The sequence below is a fragment of the Ictidomys tridecemlineatus genome, chromosome 3, assembly GCF_052094955.1.
Source record: "Ictidomys tridecemlineatus isolate mIctTri1 chromosome 3, mIctTri1.hap1, whole genome shotgun sequence".
Lineage (NCBI taxonomy): Eukaryota > Metazoa > Chordata > Mammalia > Rodentia > Sciuridae > Ictidomys > Ictidomys tridecemlineatus.
In genome coordinates this window covers 85,255,568-85,274,946 of record NC_135479.1, presented here as the reverse complement: position 1 = coordinate 85,274,946, position 19,379 = coordinate 85,255,568, and the positions used below count along the sequence as shown (strand labels likewise).

The 19,379-nt window shown below is 34.6% G+C and overlaps 1 protein-coding gene across 3 annotated transcripts in view; it reads left to right on the top strand.

The window, feature by feature from the left end:
- The window catches only part of Pik3cb (phosphatidylinositol-4,5-bisphosphate 3-kinase catalytic subunit beta), a 134,776-nt gene that overhangs the window by 53,802 nt on the left and 61,595 nt on the right, over nt 1–19,379 (top strand). For all 3 annotated transcript variants that reach the window (XM_078043407.1, XM_040269882.2, XM_005328017.5), the window contains 4 exons: nt 4,047–4,270; nt 11,289–11,468; nt 14,063–14,233; nt 15,074–15,151. In XM_078043407.1, coding sequence (XP_077899533.1) covers nt 4,047–4,270; nt 11,289–11,468; nt 14,063–14,233; nt 15,074–15,151 — 653 coding nt within the window. The remainder of the gene's footprint in view (nt 1–4,046; nt 4,271–11,288; nt 11,469–14,062; nt 14,234–15,073; nt 15,152–19,379) is intronic.

The following is a 19,379-nucleotide window of genomic DNA, read 5'->3' as shown; positions in this document are numbered from 1 at the left end:
ACACACACACACACACACACACACACACAGTAGTTCTGGGGATCAAACCCAGGACATTTCCCATGCTAAGTAGGCAAGTATTCTAGCACTGAATTACATCTCCAGCCCCATATGATATAATCTAAGTGAAAGAAATATATAATCAACAGAGTTTTTGCTTCTTGGGGTTTGTAGTTTTTTGTTTGGTTTTGTTTTTCTTTTCAACTGGGTTTTGCTTTGTTACCCAGGCTGGTCTCAAGTGATTCTCCCATCTCTGCTTCCCAAGTTCTAGCAGTGTATAGGTACTTACCACTATGCCCAACAATCTTCAGGATTTTAGCAGTATCTTTAGTGTGAACAAATTATTCACTCAATACTTTTTTTTTTTTTTAACATGGGGGAATTGAACCCTAGGGTGCTTTACCACTGAGCTCATTCTAAGCTCTTTTATTTTTTATTTTGAGACAGGATCTCACTACATTGTTGAGAATCTTGCTAAGCTGCTGAAGCTGGTCTTAAACTTGGGTCCTCCTGTCCTAGCCTCTTGAGTAGCTAGTATTACAGGCATGAACCACTGCGCACATCTCACTGATACTTTTTAATATAAAATTTATATTTTATATTAAATTAAATTTTATATTTTTTAATATAAAATTTATATTTTACTAAATTTTATAGTAATCATTATCTTAAAAGAAAATTTAAACCTTGCTTTCCTTGTCATACAGGAAGACATGTAGAAAATTGCTAAATTTCTAGTTAAACTACTTAGCCTAAGTTCTTATTTTTGGCCAAAAAAAAAAGGTGTGGGGGAGATTGAAGGGGCAACTCACTTCAATTTAATTAGGGGAAGTAACATGATCAAATTGGTTATTTTTGCAGTGCTGGGGATTGAACCCAGGGGTTTTCTATCACTGAGGTTCGCCTCAGCCCTTTTTATTTGTTTTGTTTATTTTGAGACAGGGTCTCACTTAGTTGTCTAGGCTGGCCTTGAATTTATGATCAAGCCAAAGCCTCCCAAGCAGCTGGGATTACAGGTGTGTGCCAACAAGCTTGGATTAAATTTGCATTTTTGAAAGATTATTCATATTGTAAAATGGCGAGTGGATTACAGGGATTAAGACTTCACATAGAGAAATTAGTGGAAACATTATATACCTAAGGAGAGATGATAAATGACTAGGATTAGGTTAATGGCTGCAGCAATGAGAGAAGTGGACAGAGCTGAGAGAATGTAGAAGTTCACTTAGGTAAGGCTTGTAGTGGATGGAGGGAGTAAAGAGGTTTGCTTTTGTTATTGTATATATTATTGAGTACTCATTTCCCTTTCATTACCTATAATACGTATTATCTGTGAATAAAAAGACTATTAACAATACTGGGGAAAAAGCTCTAAATGTCTCACCTGGTCTACCCAAACTATAGATCATTCTTTACTAAATTAGAGTATTAGAGAAAATTACATTGTACCCAGAAGATTTTACCCTTGTTATATTTTGCAATATAACATTTTATTTTTCTGTATTTAACAACACTATTAGTATTTAATATTTGTTTTTATTTTATTTTAAACATAATTATTGTTTTTAATAGAGAAAAATTAAAAAAAAAAACAATGCAGATTTTCTAGCTAACTCTTACTTATCTAAGCCTGGCTGTCTGGCACATGCCTGCAGTCTCAGTGACTCTGGAAGAAGATTCTAACTTTGAGACCAGCCTCAGCAACTTAGTGATTCCCTGTCTCAAAATAAAAAGTAAAAAGGGCTGAGAATGTAGTTCAATTGTAGAGCACCCTTGGGTTTTGTCTCTGGTACAACAAACAATGACAACCAAAAAATCCCCCAAAACTTTCTTATCTTCATTCATTCAAATAATATTGTATATAGATTGGTTTTATGGAATAAAAAGGTAACAGTTTGCCTTGCTATGCTTTTCTTCCCAGTACTCTGAAATGCAGTTAATAGTGTCCCTCCCTTCCTCCCTTCCTTCCTTCCATTTCAAATGTCAAAATAAAAATTTTGGTGTATTCTATGACATTTCTTTTGAATTTGTGTGAAAGGAGACTTCCTGGATGCATTTTCTTCCTACTTTTTGGATGTAATGTATCTAGGGCTAGCTGGGCATGGTAGTGATGTCTGTAATTCCAGCAACTTGGGAGGTTGAGGCAGGAGGATTGCAAGTTCAAGGTCAGCCTCAGAAAATTATCAAGGCCCTAAGCAATTTTATGAAGAAACTGTCTCAAATCAAAATAAAAACAGTAGGGGATATAGCTCAGGGTTCAATCCCCAGTTTACCCCCCCCCAAAAAAAAACAATCTGAGGCTATTAAAAATACATAACATTTATTTTATTATTTTTTACTACCAGGACTGCTCCATAATGGTGTATAGATTTATCTTAAACAGCTTTTTCTCCTTTTTTTCTTTTTATAATACTGGGGATTTATTAAGCGGTTATTTTTTTAAAAAATGTTTTTAGTTGTTGATGGACCTTTATTTTAATCATTTATTTATATGTGATGCTGAGAATTAAACCCAGTGCCTCACATATGTGGGGCAAGCACTCTACCCCCTAGCCACAACCCCAGTCCCTATTAAGCAGTTCTTAATGATGAATTTTAGGTTACTTTAAATTACTATAAACAAAACTACAGTGAATGTTTTTGTGTAGAAATCATGATGTATTCATGCAATTATATCTATAGGTTTGTGGAAATAGAGATCATCCAAATGCGAACAGAGACTATTCATAGCTTGCTGTAGTAGAGGAACTTGTTTTTGGCATAAACTCAAAGGCAGGAAAGTTTTTTAAGTTGAAAACAAAAAAGGGAAGATTCCAGATATTTGGAGATTGTTGGCAGGAAAAAGCTGGTAGTGGGCAAACTAGAAGTGGGGCGTCTTGTTTTAGGGAGCATGTTTGGCTTTCTTGGTTGGTCCTAAGTGTCTCAGGTTGAAATGCTTCTTGGTGGAATTGTGAGGTCAAAGGATGTGTGTGTGCGTTTATGTATGGTTTTGTAATTTCTTTCTTTCCTCCTTTCCTTCCCCTCCCTCCCTCCCTCCCTCCCTCCTTCCCTCCCTTCCTCCCTCCTTCCCTCCCTTCCTCCCTCCTTCCCTCCCTTCCTTTCTTCCTTCTCTCTCTCTCTTTCTTTCACTGGAGATCAATCCCAGGGCCTTGTTCATGCCTAAATAGATTACCAAATTGCCTCCTGAAAATTTTATGGTAATTATGTCTCTCACCAGAAGTTCTTCAGAATTCAGCCTGTTTCTTTCTACCCTTTCCGACATGGGGTATTATCAGGGCTTGAAATGTTTACCAATAGGTAAAAAATAACTCATATATAAAAATGTATATGTTGATTCATTAGTTTAAATTTCTAGAATTATTTACTTGAATAATCATAAATATATGTAAAAATTGTCATTGTTCTTGTAGCAGAAATGATTCAGAATTAAATAAAACAAAAAAGTTTACTTTTATGGAATATTTGAGTAATTATGCTATAACTGTTGAAAAGTCACAATAACCTGAAAATTCAGTCAGTAAAATTTAAGTTTACTATCTTTGTTTGCTTTTAAAGAGCAATTTTAGGTTCAGAGAAAAATCGGCAAGAAGGAATAGAAATTTTCTGTCTTCTACCCTGACGTGTGCATAGCCACCCCCATAGTTTACTGAATTTTGAGTTAACAATAACTCAAGTTTTATACTTCTTCTGATATAATGTTGGAAAAGTTTTAAGATTCTTAGCCTTTTTCAGATATTATCAATGCAATTTAATTGGTTTATAAAGAAAGCTGTAGATCTTTTATATGTGGTTTTAAATTGTATATTATGAATTTCTGTGTTATCTTTATGAAACTGGTAACCAACCTACATTTCTTTATAAGATTTTAAGTTCATGTACTTTAGGGATCCAATTTATTATTATTTTATGTGGATTATATTTTGATCTTCCATGATAGTTCATTGTTTTAATTGATAAAAAAAATCTAAATTAGTTTTGTTGATAATATTTTGCATTCTTTTGTTATTATTACCTTCTGAAATGAAAGCTTTACAAAATGTGTTTAGGTCTGCATGAATTTGATGCCCTGAAGGATCCTGAAGTGAATGAATTTAGAAGAAAAATGCGCATATTCAGTGAGGAAAAGATTCAGTCACTTGTGGGATTATCGTGGATCGACTGGCTAAAGCAAACGTATCCACCGGAGCATGAGCCATCCACCCTAGAAAACTTGGAAGATAAGCTTTATGGAGGAAAGCTCATTGTAGCTGTACATTTTGAAAACTGTCAGGTAATATCATATTTTATTAAGAAATATTTTGTAATAAGTCTGATTATTACCAGAACATTGCTCAATTCTTAAAAGTGTATCTTGCTTGCTTAGTAAACACTGTTACAAAGAAAAGTTTTAGGGCTGGGGATGTGGCTCAGTGGGAAAGTGCTTGCTTGGCATGTGTGAGGCCTTGGGATCAATTACCAGCACTGCAAATACAAAAAACGAGAGAATAAGAGAAGCTTTTATATTTAAGAGGGGAGTGTATTTAAAATTTATACATATCTAAAGTGTCATCCTTTGCACACCCATTATTACTTTATGTAGTAGGATAGTAGTTTAAAAGGGTGAAAAGTTTGCTCTTTGTGTCAGGTCTCATAGAGTGGTGAAACTGCACCGTTTAATTTTTACATTTTTAAAGAGATTGAAAAGGAACTGAAATGATTTTAAAGAAACTTTGAGATTTAAAAAAATTTTTGTATACCAGAAATTTAACCCAAGAGCACTTAATCACTAAGCCACATCCCCAGCCCTTTTTTATTTTTTAGTTTGAGACAGTGTCTTAACGAAGTTACATAGGGCCTAAGTTGCTGAGGTTGGCTTTGAACTTGTGATCCTTCCTGCCTCAGCCTCCTGAGCTTCTGGGATTACAGGTGTGTGCCAACATGCCTGGAAAAAAGATATTTTTTAAAAGAAACAAAGAGTTTCCATATTTCTTCATTTGCATTCTGTGAATATGTGAATTGAGTGGTGATATGGAATTTGGCATTATAGAATGTATATACTGTGAATCCATATTGAATGTTCATAGCAATTATACAAACTAGATGGTGCTACTACTTTGTGTATCAAGTATAGTCAACCTATAATTAAGGGGTTAACCTTAGTTTTAGGTAGGAATTCAAAGATTATTTTTGTTTGGTTTGCTCTTTTTGGTATTAGAGGTTGAACACATGGTCACTCTACCCCTGAGCCACATCCCCAGCGCTTTTATTTTTTATTTTGAGATAGGCTCTTGCTGAATTGCTAAGCTTGCTGTCCTTGTGCCTCAGCATCCTGAGTCACTGGGCTTACAGGCAAGGATGTTTGTTCTAAATTTATAATGGAAGTCATAAAAATGATAATAACCATAATAGTAGCTGTCTTATATTGAGTACTTATACCTCTGTAAGGTATTTTTCATATATTCTCCAGTTCCCACAACAACCTTTTATAAGTGTTGTTTCTTCCCCATTTTTAGTAAAGAAACTAAAAGCCGGATGTAGTGGCGCATACCTGTAATCCCAGTAGTTTAGGAGGCTGAGACAGGAGGATCACAAGCTTAAAACCAGCCTCAACAAGTTAGAGAGGCCCTAAGCAACCCAGCAATACTCTGTCTCAAAATAAAATACAAAAAAGGGCTGGGGATCTGGCTTGGTTGTTAAGCTCCCTGGGTTTAATTTCCAGTACCAAAAAAGAAAAAGGAAACTGAAAGAGCAAACAAAAGTTTGCTCTTTTGTGCCAGGTCTCATAGTTGGTCCTTGAAAGAATCAGGATTTTATCCAGTATTTAACCAGTTATCTGATTATGCTTTCTTTTATTTTTTATTTTTTTTAATTTTGAATTTATTTTATAGTAGAATGCATATTGACATATTTTTTTTATTGTTGGTCGTTCAAAACATTACACAGTTCTTAATACATCATCTTTCACAGTTTGATTCAAGTGGGTTATGAACTCCCAACTTTACCCCGTATACAGATTGCTGTTTCACATCAGTTACCCTTCCATTGATTGACATATTGCCTTTCTAGTGTCTGATGTATTCTGCTGTCTGTCCTATTCTCTACTATCCCCCCTCCCCTCCCCTCCCCTCCCCTCCCCTTTTCTCATCCCTGTTTAATGTAAATCTTCTTCTCAAGCTCTTTGTCCTTACCCTGTCCTTGTTTACTCCATATTGACATATTGTACACAAATGGAACACAACTTTTCATTCCTCCGGAATGCAGTCACTCCAGTAATCATACATGTATATAGGGTAATAATGTCTTATTCCTTGGTCCTTCCCATCCCCACAGTCCCACCCCTCCTCTCACTGCCTTCTACACAAACCAAAGTTTCTTCATTCTTCCCATCCCCTGGCCCCACTGTGGATCAGCATCCGCTTATCAGAGTAAACATTTGGCTTTTGTTTTTTTGGGATTGGCTTATTTCACTTAGTATGATATTCTTTAGTTCTATCCATTTACCTGCAAATGCCATAATTTCATTCTTCTTCTTTTAAAATTTTTAATTGTAGGTGGACACAATACCTTTGTTTTGTTTAGTTTTTTATGTGGTGCTGGGGATCAAACCTATTGCTTCACACATGCTAGGCAAGTGCTCTACCATTGAGCCACAACCCCAGCCCCATAATTTTATTCTTTAAGGCTGAGCAATTTCCATTGTGTATATATGTACCATATTTTCTTTACTCATTCATCTGTTGAAGAGTATCTAGGTTGGTTCCATAGTTTCACTATTGTGAATTGAGCTGCTATAAACATTGATGTGGCTGCATCTCTGTAGTATGCTGTTTTTAAGTTCTTTGGTTATAAACCGAGGAGTGGGATAACTGGGTCAGATGGTGGATCCATTCTAAGTTTTCTGAGGTATCTCCATACTACTTTCTGTAGTGGTAGCACTAGTTTCCAGTCCCACCAGCAATGTATGAGTGTACCTTTTCCCCCCACATACTAACCAACACTTATTATTGCTTGTGTTCTTGATAATTGCCATTCTGACTGGTGTGAGATGAAGTCTTAGAGTAGTTTTGATTTTATGCCTCTTTTTAGACAACATGTTAGTATTTTTAAGGGCAGATGTGAAAAAAAGATCTTGCCTTTAGGCATTTTCCCTAGCCAAGAAAGTTTGTCAAGGAAAAAATTGTATATATTATCCTATCCTGAGATAATTAAATTAAAGTTTATTTTGAGTAAAGATTTTATTATCATAAAGTATCAGCCTCAAATTTAAAATACTATTTAGGGACTTCTGCAAGAAGTGGAATAAGGAAGTTTATTGTTGAGGTGACTAAAATTTAACTTGGAGACACTGACTCAGGGTAATGCATGTGTAGGTCAGACTGAATTTCATTTTATGGGTCAAATGTCTACTGGGATACACAAATAATGTAATCATTCTGGTTGCAAAGTATATGTTAAAAGTGTTTTAAGCTTAGGAGAGAAATGAAGATATTGTAAAATCTTACTGGATTTTAAGCTGTAGTAGAATTTAAAAGTTCAAAGGAGTTTAGAGATTGTCTAATCAGACTCTATACAATTTTTTTTCTTTTTTTTTAGTTTCTGATATCATGTATTTCTTCCTGAATATATCCAGTACTAGGGGATGTACATCCTCTGCCTCCTGAAGTAGTGTGTTTACATTGTGGGCAAATGTGTTTAAATTTTGGATTAAAAAAGCTCAGGGGTAAAGCACTTACCTTTCACATGTGAAGCACTGGGTTTGATCCTCAGCACCACATAAAAATAAATACAGACATTGTGTGTACATCTACAAGTAAAAAAAAAATATTTAAAAAAAATGTTCAGTCTTGCCTTCTGTGACTTCTGCCTTTCTCAATGTAATAATCATATGGTCTCTTTTTTTCCCTGTATATGCCAGATATTCAGGTAGTTAAAAAATATAGCAACAGGCCTTCCTGTGTTTTCCTTTTCTTTAGGCTAAACATTTCCCCCAAGGGGTTAAAACAAGTTTCTTGAGTTTTGGATCCTATAGATCACTAAAATTATTGTTATTAAAGAATTTTGAGAAGTCACATAGAATTTATAGATTTTATAAAAAAATTTATCCAAGTAAGGATATTTTAAAAACCCTAAACCATTATTTAATATCTGTTGTATTTCACAAATGAATTAACACTTTATCATAAAAGACACCTGGCAACACCTGCATTCTCAATTCCTCCCACTGATGTAAAATTCTCATTTTACCATCAACCACTAACAACCAACGCTAGTTCATAAGGAGCAACAAATGGGGAAGGCTAAACTAAAAGTGAGATGAAATGTAACAAGGTATTCATTTAGTTAAGATTTTTGGAGACTGATAGGGGGAAAACTAGCCATCAATTTCTGTGGGAAATACCAGACGTTTTAAATGGGTTCATAGTTAATATCAGCCAACCCTAAAACATGGCACTTAGGAAGTAGGATATATAGAACCATGGACCTGTCATGTCTGAGTTTTACTGAGAGTCCCAGAAGTTGAATCACAGATTCATTGTTTTTATTTCATTAATTTTTTTTGTAGTACTGGGGATCAAACTAGGCAAGTGTTCTTCCCTGATTATTTTTTATTAATTTACTCCTGCCTGCCCCCCAGTATGGGGTATTAAACCCATTTGCCCTCTACCGCTGAACTATATCCATAACCTTTTTTCCCCCTTGAGGCATGGTCTCACTAAGTTGCCACAGGCTGATCTGGAATTTTCAATCCTCCTACTTCAGTATCTAGATTGCTGGGTTGCAGGTGTGTACCTAGATCTCGTTATTTTTAATTCCAGTAATCACAGTTTGTAAAGGATACTGATAAACCTGAGCTGTACTGTCAACCTCATTTTCTACTTCTTAAAGATATGAAATAATTGTATCACTAGAGGGAGTGACACCTGCAATTTGAAATAGTCCTCTATGTAGGGAAGGCTGGAGTGTGTTAAAGAGGTAGAGACTATGGTATTTGGGAGCATTCCAGATAATGTGTCAGGAGAATAAGGAGAAATGTGAGGAACAACGAAGCATGAAAAATGAAACTGTTTTCTCACCTGTGTTGTCAATTGAATTACCAAAGTTGTCATAATATAAAAGTATGAAATGCACCCCCTCCCTGCTAAACAGAGGTATCTGTTCCCACCCATATATTTATTGTCTCTGATGTTTAGCTATTTGTAAACATTGAATAATAAAATGCAAATTGATTATTCTCTTCAATTAGTTTTATTAAAGAGGAAGTATTTCATGAAAAGTTATTGAAAGTGATGTTGACAACTGCTTGAATGAAATACAGGAAAAACCAGTCCATTTGAATTCTGACTGAGTTACTCTAGTTCATAGATTTTTTCTTTTATTATTTTTTGGGGGTGCCAAGGATTGAACCCAGGGTCACTTTACCATTCAGCCACATCCCCAGCCCTTTTATCTATCTATCTATCTATCTATCTATCTATCTATCTATCTATCTATCTATCTATCTATCTATCTATCTATCTATCTATTATTTATCTACCTACCTACCTACATTTATCTATCTATCTATCTTTCCATTTATTTATTTATTTATTTATTTATTCATTCATTCATTCATTCATTTATTTATTTATTTTTAAGGCAGGGTCTTGCTAAGTTGCTGAGAGCCTCACTAAGTTGCTGAGGCTGACTTTGAACTTGAAATCCTCCTATCTCAACTTCCTGAGCTGCTGGGATTACAGGCATTTCTCAGCTCGCTTGGCTAATTAATATGTTTTTAGAATACATGAATTTAACTTCAAAGGCCTTTGGGGAAAATTATGAAGCCCTCTGTATGTGTTTATGTGTTTTCATTATATGCATGTATTATAATACATCCATTGTCTTCTTGATTGTGTCTCCCACATAACTAATGAGGATGAATCTCTTTCACATACTTATGAATCATTTTTTAATTTCTATTATGTTTCCCTTTTTTATTTAAAAAATTGGATTGTGTTTTTTATATTGATGGAAGTTCTTCTTTTTTGAAGGTATGTATTTTTTTTTACTTATGTGTGCTCCAAAAGCTGGGTGAGGTTACAGGAACCTTTAGCCCCCGGCCAGCACAGGCTTCATAAATGAAGGTTCAATAAGTAAGAAATCCTCAGGGAGTTTGAATTAAAGAGACAGGCTCTAATTATCTTTAAACCAGCTCCAGGACAGCTTCTCCTAGCTCCAGCCTCCAGCCACCTATTATGGTAGCGAGATTTACTGAAGAGGCTATCGAGACAGAAAGAACATGCCAGGGAGTGGACTTATATTGGGGAACAAAAAATTCTGGGGAAAATCCCATCCAATGAAGATTAAGGGAGGCAGTGTTCCAAGGTGAGGTGCAACGATTGGGTCTTCAGGGTAGTGGGAGATACGCCTCCACAGGGACAAGCCCTTGGACTTGAGAAGGGTGGGGAAAGGATGTGTCTAAGCGCCTCCCGCCCAGCCAGGGAGGATGTTTGAGGATGGCCTCCCACAGGCACCTATAGTATCAGCATCTTAGGAGTCTGAGGCAGAAGATCAAGTGAGGCTAGGAGTTGAAGCATAGCCTAGCAGCATACTGAGAGACCCTGTTTCAAAAGAATGAACAGGCAGGAAGACAAGAACTGAGCAGAATAGAGCTGTAAATGTATTCTTCCAATATGTGCTTATTTCTCCATTTTTTCTTTTGTTAGTTCTGTTTTGCTTCTATCTATCCTTAAGTTCTAGTCACTGTTCAGATTTCCTCAATTTTTATACATGCATATACATGTAAAAATAGACACACACAGCATATTAAGTTAAACACTGCTGTTGCATGGAGTAATGCTGTTCTGTGTATTTCTGATGGGATATACCTCAAATAGCAATAGGGAGTTGTATGCATATGTGTATAATGTGGTCTTGTGTTATGCAAATACTGGTGATTAAACTCAGGCTGCTCTGATACAGAGTTACATTGCCAGCATAGGTTTTTTAATTTTTAAAAGAATGATGTTTACTGGAAAATCCATGTTTTCTATTACAATGGATGGTAAAATTTAGTTAAATATTTATCTTATCTGTGGGATCTGTGGCACTAAGTATGTAAGAAGACAACTTGCAAATTATTCCGAAATCTTAGCAAGTTTTACATGGGTACATAATTAGAATACAACAAAATTTACTGGAATAGTATACTGTAAAGGATACACATGTAAATGTGCACACTTGTGCATAGTATTACATAATGATTATCAATTATGGTTTTTCAACACAAATGTTAAATTTCCTGCTTTTGTGTTCTACCTTCCCTTTTTTAGGATGTGTTTAGCTTTCAAGTATCTCCTGAAATGAATCCCATCAAAATAAATGAATTGGCAATCCAAAAACGTTTGACTATTCATGGGAAGGAAGATGAAGCTAGCCCCTATGACCATGTGTTGCAAGTCAGTGGGAGAGTAGAATATGTATTTGGTGATCACCCACTAATTCAGTTCCAGGTACGTGTGTTAACTGTCAGTTTACCAAAAAAAAAAAAAAAAATGTATGTTTAAGTATTTAACTTTTATTTCTGATTGTAAAAAGGTGTGCCTATCTTGGAACCTTTGGGACCTACAGAAAATTATGCTGAGATTATCAGTGTTAATATATTCACATTCTTTGTAGTAATGTATGTTCTTCTTTTTCTTTCTTCTTCTTTTTTGGTTGGCTGGGGATTGAACCCAGGACCTTGTGCATGCGAGGCAAAGCACTCTACCAGTTGGCTACGTCTCCAGCCCATGATATATGTTTTTAATCTAATAATTATATACACATTAATATGTATCTAAATGTGTTTGCACTTTACTTTTTTCGGTTGTGTCAGTTGGTGTTGTGTCAATTGTTTTCCTGCAGCATTCTGAAATCTTAACACAAATTATTGTAGCTATTTATTGTTTCCTCATATAAACAAACATATGGTTTAAGTGTGAAGTATTTTAGGGGAGCTGGAATATTTTAAAAGTTGATTAAATGGTCACTTGTTGAATCATATAAAAATTTACTTATATGAAAATGCTAAAAACTTGTTATTTATTTTTTAAATAGAGTATTTTGGGGTACTGGGAATTGAACCCAGGGCCTTATGAATGCTAAACATGCACTGAGTTATATTCCCACTGCAGTGAAGTAACATTTCAACTTTTCATTGTGAGTTGGCAGACTTCTAAATTTCAGTGTGTCATATTTATGTCTATAATCTTCTTTGCTCCTTTTTTGTTGCTTCCATTTGTGGTAGGAATTTTGTACGCATTAGGTTCTAAAAAGCCTTCCTTGAGGCTGGGGTTGTGGCTCAGTAGTAGAGCACTTGCCTAGCATGTGTGAGGCAATGTGTTTGATCCTCAACACCACATAAAAATAAATAAATAAAATAAGTTTTAAAAAATACTTTAAAAAAGCCTTCCTTAATTTTTGAGGTATTTATTTTCATTTAGTCATGAGTTATTTGAGCATATACTTTATGCAAGGTACTACACTGCCTCTGATAATTTTTGGAGTAAAGTGGAATTTAAATAGAAGGTGTTCGATACAATGTCCCTTTTCCCACAAGGTTTGTTTCCTGGCTTTGTCTTCAAGGAACTTGAAGATATTTTCATTGAAATTATATTTGGAGACTAAAAAATGGTTATTATGTAAGGAATAATAGAATAAGTTCCAAATTAGATTTCAATAGTAACAGGATTTAAATTGTGTTCTTTTGTTATATCATTGTTTTGTTTTATACAAGGGGATGTAAACATGCCAAATATAAAATGACATCTGAGACTACTGAGATTTATTAGCAGGCAACTGAATTTTGTACTTTGTTGGGTTTCTGGCATGACCTTAATTTTTGTAGTTTAGCAGGTAGAAGGTCTAGGAGCAGTTTTAACTTGTATGAACAGCTTTGGGAGCTGAGACATTCTGATAGTAAGTGATTCAACCCGTGAGAAGGAGGAAGAAGACAAGTGTTTGGTGGGCAGCACAGAAGTACTAACTTCTCTTTGTGTTCTGCTGTCATTCAAGTAGCATCCATTAAAGTTATTTTAAAAATAACTTTCTGGGGCTGGAGTTGTGGCTCAACAGTAGAGCGCTCACCTCGCACGGGCGAGGCCCTGGGTTCGATCCTAAGCACCATATACAAATAAACAAATAAATAAATAAAATAAAGGTATTGGTGTCCAACTACAACTAAAAATAAATTTTAAAAATAACTTTCTAAATAGAATACAATACATTGAATCACACTTTGAAACTATATAGGAAATTTATTCTGTTGAGGAATACATTGGATTTCTATTTGTTAGGAATCTTTGTTAATATGAATAATCATCTCCTTTTTATATGCCTCTGAGGAATCCACTGTTTTCATGGAAATTAGACAGATTTGGGGGACTGTCTAATTGGAGTGACCAATAGTTTTTTTTTTTTTTTTTTAAAGCTGGGGAGACAGTAAAAAATGCTTACCTAGAACTTTGTGCTGAAAAAAGGGCCACTTTCAGGGATGCACAGGAAAATGTGAATCTGCCAAATGTGAACTACGTTTTCACCTTTCCTAGCTGATTGGCTTAAATATCACATTGACCTTAGATAAGTGGTTTTAAATCCAGGTCTTATAGATAACTTAACCCTTCTGAGTTTCATTTCTTTAAGCTATTAAATGAGGGATATAATCTCTCTTGTTGAATGTTGTGAAGATCATAAGGCTAACTGTTTTATGGGGTTGTGATGTTAAATTATCATGTTCTTAATATCAAGTTGTTTAGTTAAAATGTGCTTTTACAGTGCTTGTTGTATGACAATGCTCAAATTAATATTACTTTTCTTTTTTTTGGATACTAGACATTGAACCCAGTGGTACTTAGCACTGAGCTTCATCCCCAGACCTTTTAATTTTTTATTTTGAGGCAGGATCTCACTAAGTTGGTGAGGCTGGCTCCAAACTTGGATCTTCCTGCCCCGGCCTCCTGAATTGCTGGGATTATAGGCATGCATCACCATGCCCAGCTCAAATTAATTTAGTCTGTTTTAAGTATTTGTCTGAAAATCCACACTTTCCTCTTTCTTCCTGTTGTAGTATATCCGGAACTGTGTAATGAACAGGACTCTACCCCATTTTATACTCGTGGAATGCAGTAAGATAAAGAAAATGTATGAACAGGAAATGATTGCCATAGAGGCTGCCATAAATCGGAATTCATCTAACCTTCCTCTTCCCTTACCACCAAAGAAAACACGAGTTATTTCTGTAAGTTTCATGTGTGAACCTTTGGTAACCCCAAAAGGCATGTGATTTTTGTTAGGTTATATGCCAAGTCTCACACATTTCCTTTGCTCACTTCTCCTTCTGTGAAAACTAATGCGCGTTTGTGAAAAACTTATTACCAGTTACTTAAAACTAGCTTGCTAGCTATTAATTTTCTTAGCTCAAGCTACAGATAAATGTAAATATACCATTTATTTTTTGTGCCCCCTCAAGAAAAAGTGCCATCAAATTAGAGATTGGATGTTAAACCTAGAACTTATATGACAATTCTAGTAGAAAAGATAGATGCACAGAAATATAAGTATTACCAGTTTCTATCAACTTAACAAAATAGTATTTTTGATGAGATTTTTCTGTGTTTTTAATATTAAAAACTTTCAATATTAAATATGCATCAAAGGCACTTTTTTTCAGAACGTATTTGTATAAATATTAAGTTTGGGTTCATTTGAATCATTAACATTTTTTATAAGTTACTCGGTCTTTACAATTCTGAATTTAATTGCTCCTTGATGATATATTTCTATATTAAAGTAAATGGTCAATTTATCCAAAGTTTTTCATACTGTTTGTTGATGCTTTTTATTTTAGTGATATCTCTTAGTAGTGGAATGTGTTCCATGGTAAAACATTTGCCCACAAAACCAAGTGCTAGTGATTACAATGCTTTATTTAATACATGTAATTTTCAGTTGTAAGTTCAGAGCCCTGTCTTCATAATTTTGGCAGTAGATATGAGAACTTATAGATGACTTGATTGTTATCATAGAATCTTAATTTCTTTCTTTAAAATAGCTCTGTATTTATTTCCTTCTTTTACAGCATGTGTGGGACAATAACAACCCTTTTCAAATTGTCTTGGTTAAGGGAAATAAACTTAACACAGAAGAAACTGTAAAAGTGAGTATTTCTTAAGATTTGAATTTGCCATGTGCTCTGTTATTTGAATAACTCACTCATATGCTCCATAACGTCACATTGCAGATTTTTAAACTTTATCCATATCCATCAATTGCATGAGATAGAATATGGCAATTTTTGTAAGACTATTGAGTATTTTTGTTTGTTTGTTTGTTTGTTTTAAAACATTCTTGGAATAGTTGAAGATCTCCTAGAAAGGCTGACTTTATTTTTCCATTATGTAGAATAAATTATTTTTATAGCAGGAATTCAGCAAGTGAAATTTAAATTGAAACTATGGATCACACACAAACTTACTGTCCTGTCATCTTTGCCTAGAGCTGCATTCAGCCTCTTCTTTTAGTTTTCTTTCTTTCTTTCTTTAAACTTGCTGAGCACAGAGAAAATGATATCATTTCCAGGGGGTGGGGTGGTGGTGGAGAATGGATGATTACATTAAAGACCACAAGTTGTTAACGCATGGGGATTTATTGCACAACCCCATACAATTTTAAGTAAAGACCTTGTAAGGCATTTAGCCTCAAAAGATAAAGTGTTTTCTTTATTTTGTTAGGCAAGAAATTTGAGAGAACAGTTTTGTGATCCAAGGAAGAGAGATTCAGTTAATTTGAAATTTTTGGTGGTATTCGGGTGCACCTTGCCAAATATTACCAGTCACTTGCTTTTTGTACATGAATATTAAAGATTCTCTGAAGGAGGATGATTGGGGTAATGGAGAGAGATAGGTTAAAGGCTACAACAAGATTCAGTTATTTTGAATGAATAATTCTAGACATCTAATGTACAAAATGAGGACTATAGTTAATAATATTGTATGATAGAAATTTGCTAAAGAGTAGATTTATTTTTTTTAATTTTTTTATTGTTTTAGTTATATGACAGAAGAATGCATTTATGCACTTTAATATAGTATACATAGATGGGATATAATTTCTCATTTTTCTGAGTGTATATGTTGCACAATCACATTGATCATATAGTCACATATATATATACAGTAATAATGTTTGTTTCATTCTACTCCTTTCCTATCCTCACATTCCCTCCTGTCCCCTCCCATCACTTCTCTCTACCTAATCTAAGGTAGTGCTATTCTTCCCTAGTGCCACCCCCCTCACCTTATTGTGAATTAACATCTGCATATTAGAGAAAACATTCAGCCTTTGGTTTTGTGGGATTGGCTTATTTTGCTTAGCATGATATTCTCCAACTCCATCCATTTACTGGCAAATGCTATAATTTCACTCTTTTTTAAAGCTGAGAACTCTGCATCCCTGGGATGAATCACACTTGATCATGGAGCACTATCTTTTAAATATGTTTTTGTATGCAATTTACCAGAATTTTAGTATCTATGTTAATCAGAGATATTGGCCTGAAGTTTTCTTTCCTTGATGTGTCTTTGTCTGGTTTGGGTATTAGGGTGATATTAGGCTCATAGAAAGAAATTGGAGGCTGGGATTGTGGCTCAGCTGTAGAGCGCTCACCTAGCATGCGCGGGGCCCTGGGTTCGATCCTCAGCACCATATAGAAATAAATGAATGGAATAAAGGTATTGCGTCCAACTACAAAAAAAAAAAACAAGAAAGAAATTGGAAAGGTTCCATTGAGTATATATGCTACATTTTTTTTATCCATTCATTTATTGAGGGTCCACAGTCTAGCTATTGTGAATTGAGCTGCTATAAACATTGATGTGGCTGTGTCACTACAGTATGCTGATTTTAAGTCCTTTGGGATTAAAACAAGGAGTGGGATAGCTGGGTCAAATGGTGGTTCCATTCCCAATTTTCTGAAGAATCTCCATACTGCTTTCCATAGTGGTTGTACCAATTTGCAGTCCCACTAGTAATGTATGACTGTACCTTTTCCCCCATATCCTCACCAACATTTATTGTTGCCTGTGTTCTTGATGATTGCCATTCTGACTGGAGTGAGATGATATATAAAGAACTCAAAAACCTTAACACCAAAAAAAACCCCCCCAAATAACCCAATCAATAAATGGGCCAAGGAACTAGACAGACACTTCACAGAAGAAGAAATACAATTGACCAACAAATATATAAAAAAAAGTGTTCAACATCTCTAGAATTAGAGAAATGCAAATCAAAACTACTCTAAGATTTATATATCCTAGAGATTAATGCTTTATTGGAGGTGCATATGGTAAAGATTTTCTCCCAATCTCTCGTCTCTCTCCTCATGTTATTAATTATTTCGTTTGCTGAGAAGAAGTTTTTTAATTGGAATCCATTCCATGTATTGATTCTTGATTTTACTTCTTGCACTGTAGGAGTTAAGGAAGTCAGATCCTAGGCCAATGTGGTGAATATTTGGACCCATTTTTTCTTCTATTAGGTGCAGGGTCTCTGTTCTATTGCCTAAGTTTTTGATCCACTTTGAGTTGATTTTTGTGCAGGGTGAAAGATAGAGGATTAATTTCATTTTGCTATATATGGATTTCCAGTTTTGTTAGCACCCTTTGTTGAATAGGCAATCTTTTCTCCAGTGAATGTTTTTGATACCCTTGTCTAGTATGACATAACTGTATTTATGTGGGTTTATCTCTGTGTCCTCTATTCTGTATCATTGGTCTACAAGTCTATTTTGGTGCCTACGATGCCATTTTTGTTACTATTGCTCTGTAGTATAGTTTGTGATGCTTCCTGCTTCACTTTTCTTGCTAAGGATTGTTTCAGCTATTCCTGGTCTTTTATTTTTCCAAATAAATTTTATGATTGCTTTTTCCATTTCTTTGAAGAATATCATTGAGATTTTAGTAGGAATTGCATTAAATCTGTATAACTCTTTTGGTAGTATGGCCAGTTTGACAATATTAATCCTGCCTATCCAAGAGCATGGGAGACCTTTCCATCTTCTGAGGTTTTCTTCAATTTATTTCTTTTTAAATTTTTTTTCTTTCTTTTTAAATTTTTTAAAAAAAATTTTTAGTTATAGCTGTCAATACCTTTAATTAATTAATTATTTTTATGTGGTGCTGAGGATCGAATGCAAGGTCTCCAAGCACCAGGTAAGAGCTCTTCCGCTCAGCCACAACCCCAGCCCCAATTTCTTTCTTTAGTATTCTGTAATTTTCATTGTAGAGGTCTTTAAGCTCTTTTGTTAGATTGATTCCCAGGTTTTTTTTTTTTTTTTTTTTTGAGGCTATTGTGAATGGAGTAGTTTTGTATAGGAATGCGTTTGATTTATGAGTGTTGATTTTATATCCTGCTACTTTGCTGAATTCATTTATTATTTCTAGAAGTTTTCTGGTGGAATTTTTTGAATCTTCTAGATATAGAATCATGTCATCAGCAAATAGTGACAGTTCGAGTTCTTCTTTACATATTTGTATCACTTTAATTTCTTTCTTTTGTCGAATTGCTCTGGCTAGAGTTTCAAGGATGATGTTGAATAGACGTGATGAAATAGGGAATCCTTGTCTTGTTCCAGTTTGTAGTGGGAATGCTTTCAATTTTTCTCCATTTAGAATGATGCTGGCCTTAGGTTTAGCATATACATGTTTTATAATGTTGAGGTATGTTCCTGCTATTCTTAGTTTCTCTAGTGTTTTGAATATGGAGATGTGCGGTATTTTGTCAAATGTTTTCTCTGTCATCTATTGAGAGGATCATATGATTCTTTTTTTACGTCGATTAATATAATATATTACGTTTATTGATTTCTATATGTTGAACCAACTCTGCATCCCTGGGACGAATCCCACTTGATCGTGGTGCATATATTTTTAATATGTTTTTGTATGAAATTTGCATACAAAATTTTATTGAGAATTTTTGCATCTATGTTCATCAGGGATATTGGTCTGAAGTTTTCTTTCCTTGATGCGTCTTTGTCTGGTTTTGGTATCAGAGTAATATTATTCTCATAGAATGAATTTGGAAAGCTTCCCACTTTTTCTATTTCATGAAATATTTTGAGGAATATTGATGTTAATTCTTCTTTGAAAGTCTTGATAATATTAATTCTGACTATCCAAGAGCAAGGTAGATCTTTCCATCTTCTTTGACTTCTTTCTTTAGGGTTCTGTAATTTTCATTATGTAGATCTTTCACCTCTTTCATTAAGTTGATTCCCAATTATTTATTTTTTTTTTGAGGTTATTGTGAATGGGGTAGTTTTCCTCATTTTCTTCTCAGAGGCTTTGTCACTGATATACAGAAATGCCTTTGATTTATGGGTG